The 4,721-nt window shown below is 38.3% G+C and overlaps 1 protein-coding gene across 1 annotated transcript; it reads right to left on the bottom strand.

Annotated features, from left to right (window-relative positions):
- Positions 1–1,203: 1,203 nt before the first annotated feature.
- On the bottom strand, positions 1,204–2,909 carry LOC103510597 (solute carrier family 35 member E1 homolog; the record flags this gene model as incomplete). Its single annotated transcript, XM_008475276.3, is given in 2 exon segments — positions 1,204–1,846; positions 2,664–2,909. Coding segments are annotated over 2 exon segments (423 nt in total), but the record flags the coding sequence as incomplete, so codon positions are not given.
- Between the last annotated feature and the right edge of the window lie 1,812 nt (positions 2,910–4,721).

Raw genomic sequence — 4,721 nt, 5'->3', positions numbered from 1 at the left:
TTTGGATTTTTGGCTTTATGGTTTTTTGGACAAAATTTGCACCACCATTTTCGTGATCCTGGTAAAAAGACATTTTTAGTTATTCTTACTCCTTATGCATGCACGATTCCAAAAATCACATTAGAAAAATTTCTGTCTGTCTGTGGGTATGTCTGTCTGTCACGCTAAATAGACCTTTGGTTGTCCTCTTTTCACGCAAAAACGGCTCGACCGATTTTGATGAAATTTTTTCTGGTTGTTAAGAAGAGTACTCCGGGTGACATAGGCTACCTAAAATTGTCACATTCCATCCTGATTCAAAATGGTGCCGGTTCAAAAACGTGAAGAAAATGGCCTAATAGGCCGTTTTTGTCCCCTTTTCACGAGAAAACGGCTCAACCGATTTTGATGATATGTGTGGTAGGTGAAAACGTGAAGAAAATGGCCTAATAGGCCGTTTTTGTCCCCTTTTCACGAGAAAACGGCTCAACCGATTTTGATGATATGTGTGGTAGTGGATATGTGTGGTGGGTGATGTGTGTGTGTAGTGGGTGTGTGATGGGTGTGGTGTGTGTGTGATGGATGTGTGGTGGGTGTGGTGTGTGTGGATGATGTGTGTGGTGGTCCCGTACAAAGGACGGGGTCAACCACTAGTTGTAATAATAAAGGAAAGACGGACTAAAAATCGACTTTTGGAGTACCTTTTTTACGTCGTTGAAAAGAGCACAAAAAGGTCTTTTTTAGTCCGTCCTAAAATAGACCTTATACCGTCCTTATACCTTTTTACAATAGTAGTAAAAAGGTATAAGGGATAGTATAGCTCATATTTCCAACCATTTCCCGATTTTGAAAATTTGGACCGATTGCAATACTTTCATTACTAGTATGGCTCCGCTATACTATAGTAATAGAAAGTAAAAAGATATCTTTATTCTGCTATTGCCATTTGGCGGAAGCTAAAGCCGCTACAACAACAACACAACCTTTATAACCCAACATTTTTTTGACTATGTATACGTACATAACTATGTACTAAGCTTTTTTTGTGTGCATAAAAAAGAAACATCTCCAGAAAACAACAATACATTAGGGAACCCCTGCTTCATCTTGGTCTTATAACGGGTCCCTCGCAACCTCAGGGACACTGCCCGTATTATCGCTAACATACATATTGCATACAGAAATAATAATAATAATAAGAGAAAGAAAAAAGAAGAAGGAAAAAACTCGGCATTAATATTCATAATAATCATAATTATGTAAGTAAACTTAGTTTTGATTCACTTTTTTTAAGCGCAAATGAATATTTTTCGAGTCGATATTTTGGGTCAAAGAACCTTCTTCAGTTGCTTTTGAGCACATCTGTCATTCACCGATTCGCGCAGATTATTTCCTTCCAGACGAACGGCTCAAGAACAGAGAAAATTTCAGTCCCCATCAAATTGAAATTTTCGTCCAGTCCTTGAGTGTAGTAGACTTCTCACCTGTGTTTAATCTCTCCAATGTTGATAATCAGGTAAACTCACTTTCCATACAAGGTCTCAACTGTTGGAGGTCCTAGGAAAAAGCCGTGTGTGCTACTTGCGTACTGCAGTACTAAAATTACAAGTAGACAATCCTACTTGCGTACTAAAGGTGTACTACTTGCGTACTGGATAGAAACAGGTGGCTATTGGAAGAAATGAAACGTTCACACGGAGAGCAAGATCTTGGTATCACTGGAATTATATAGGAGATTTCCAGATGAATGTTTCTTGTTCTTACTTGTCCAGGCAGTATTATTGATAGAATGGTTTTGTTTCCATGCACTCTGTGTATAAGGTAACAGAGTCTTCTTCTTCTCTGCATTCCGTGCATCATACTTGGCCTAGAGAGGAAGATTGATAGATATAACTCATAGAATGGGTAAGAGGCAGAGCGGACCAAGTCCAAAAATTGACTTTTCGAGTATTGTATATCGTTGGAAACAGGACAAAAAGATCTATTTTTACTTTTTTATTGGTTGCTAACTTCCTTTTAGTGTGGAAATGAGAGTAAAACCAAAATGGCTATCTCTATTCAAACTTTGAATAGTCCTAAACTTCAACTCCATTTATCTCAAAACGCTTTCTTTTGGACTTAGTCCGCTCTGTGTTGTACCTATACTTTACAAATGTTCTCTAATTTTATTTATTAAGATTTTAAAAAAAAAGTCTAACTTCAAATATCCCGCACCGCAGGCGAAATTTTCATCAAGTATGTACCTGATGATTGTCCCGAGTTAATTTCTGACGTACCTAATTTTAAAATCCCATTTTATTACACGTTTTTTCTAATTGCAGCTGAACGCTAAAATGAGCAAAATAAATTAAAGCGCCGCAGGCGGTTTTTTTTTGAAAATTTTGGTCTAAAATCACCACAAATCCAGTCTCCGAAACTAAATTTTTTTAGAATTTTTACTACATTCGTTTTGAAATTTTCCCCTTCCTACGCCCATGTGCTGAAACCCTGCAAGAGAAAAACAGTTTATCGATTAAAATGAAAAGTTATGACCTAAAAACTGACATTTTTGTAGTTTTTTGGACTTTACTTTTCTCGGAAATGAAGCCGAAGTTAGGAAAATGACCCACAGTACCTTGTTGGAAATGATGCCTACCCTGAGCCATTGTCAGTGTTTTTCTGGCGCACCCTGTATAAGTACTCACCTTATTGTAAGCAAGAACACCACAAATGGCTAGCATCATACCAAACACATTGGTTCCAGTGACTGGATTACCTAGTGCTAGGAGTGACACAGCTATCACAAAAATCCGCTTGGAAGCGCTTGCAACAGCATAGGTGAGTGATGTTACCAGAGACATAACACTGAATGCTAAGATATTCTGTAACCAGCTCAACATTCCATCAAGACAGAGGAGAAATATCACCTTGGTGCTGCTGTCTGAAGAGAACTGGAACAGAATACAATCTAAATTTTAACTGCTGATTGGAAGAGCTCACCAAGTGAGAATCCTGCTATATCTGGTGTGAAGATCACACGACTTTCCTTACCTAGAACTAGATACCTGTCATTAAAAGCGGTCGAAATATCGTTAACCATTGCTCGAATGAACCCGTGGCTTCATTTTGTAACAGATACTGTTACGTCTAATTTATTTTATGTTTGGCGCTTTCTGTTCGATTTCAATGAACCCGTGGCTTCATTTTGTAACAGATACTGTTACGTCTAATTTATTTTATGTTTGGCGCTTTCTGTTCGATTTCCCCCCCCCCTTCAAATTGAACGGTTTGGTTGTGTTCATGGAAGTGTTGTTAACACTCAGGATGCGTTCCATGACTTAATTGTACAGGTAAACAGTTTTTATTGGTTTCAGAAATTTTGTGATTTGTAAATCATGTTGATTTGTGACACATTCTAAAGCCTTGATTTGTGACACATTCTAAAGTACAAGAATAGATAGATTGAAAATTTAATTTACATGATATGTCTTTTTCGGACGATGAATATTATCTGCCGCCGGTTTGGGACAGTAAGTCGACTTCAGCCGTTACAGTCATATCTTAAAAAAAAAAAAAAAAAATGGCAACCGCCTTTTGGCAGAAAATTTTCCGCCCGCAAAATGCTCGGTCACACAGACATTATTCGTACATTTGGTATATCAAAAATCTCTCCCTTCCGCGTAAAAAAAAAAGAAAAAATCCCAGTAAAAATCACGATTGGAGGGAAAAAATCACGGAAAAAATGCCATCAAAACAAAAATTCAATGTTGCCAATTGAATTTTCCTTTGTTGCCAAGTTAAAAACAAGGGAACGTTCGAAAAACTTTCAGAACATTGTGTAGAACCCTCACGAAGCGAATCCCGCGTTGCCGAGTGAACACGGGATTCGCGTGTGTAGAACCCAGCATAAGTGTTTATTAGGATAAAAGTCACAGATCTTGACATTCAGTTGTACAAAATCTTTCACTTTATAAGAACAAGCGGGGCCCGTCCCTCCGGGAATTTTTCGATCTTGGTTAAGGAAAATCAATATTTATGTTGCTGTGAAATGTGACAAGGATGCGACACGAAACTTTTGGTTAAGACCGGTGCAACGCTTGGCGGCATTTTACCGCTCTTTGGCGGTTTCCGCTGTAATTTAACAATATCTCGGTAACGGTATGAGCTAGAGACTTGAAATTTGGTATGTAGTTCAAAAATGTGACAAGGATGCGACATGAAACTTGGTTGAGATAGGTACTGCGGTTGGCGGTATTTTGACCGCTTTTTGGCGGTTTTCTACCGTTTTTTCGCGGTTTTCAGCTAGATTGACTAAACGGTTAGAGGTATTGTAAAAGTTAGGGTAAAAGAACACTCAAATAAGCATCATTCAATAGGATAAGGAAAGTCGTGTGATGTTCACACCAGATTTTTATAACTATACTAGCCGAAGGCATGGCCGTCCTTAGGGGATGGCCGTTGATGTCACTCATCCATTTAGTTGTCTTGCTTGGCGTAGCTAACAAAAACGAATCGGAAAATAGCCTATAACCTTCATGGGAGTGCAAGCAATAAGTTCACAAAGTTTCATAGCAATCGGATGAACGGTTTGGCCAGGCATAAAGTTCGAACAAACAAACACACAAACAAATATTCATTTTTACTTTCCTTATCCTGTAGGAAGGAAAGTAATGTAATCGGGTCAAATTTTCGATGGTCAGTTTTTAGTGCCAAAACACGTTTTGAGGTCCCTAGAGCCTAAATCCAAAGTTTCAGCCATTGGT

This window comes from Diaphorina citri, unplaced genomic scaffold (assembly GCF_000475195.1).
Source record: "Diaphorina citri unplaced genomic scaffold, Diaci psyllid genome assembly version 1.1 scaffold621, whole genome shotgun sequence".
NCBI lineage: Eukaryota > Metazoa > Arthropoda > Insecta > Hemiptera > Psyllidae > Diaphorina > Diaphorina citri.
Note: the sequence above shows the minus strand (reverse complement) of the source record. Positions and strands in the feature narration are given on the sequence as shown.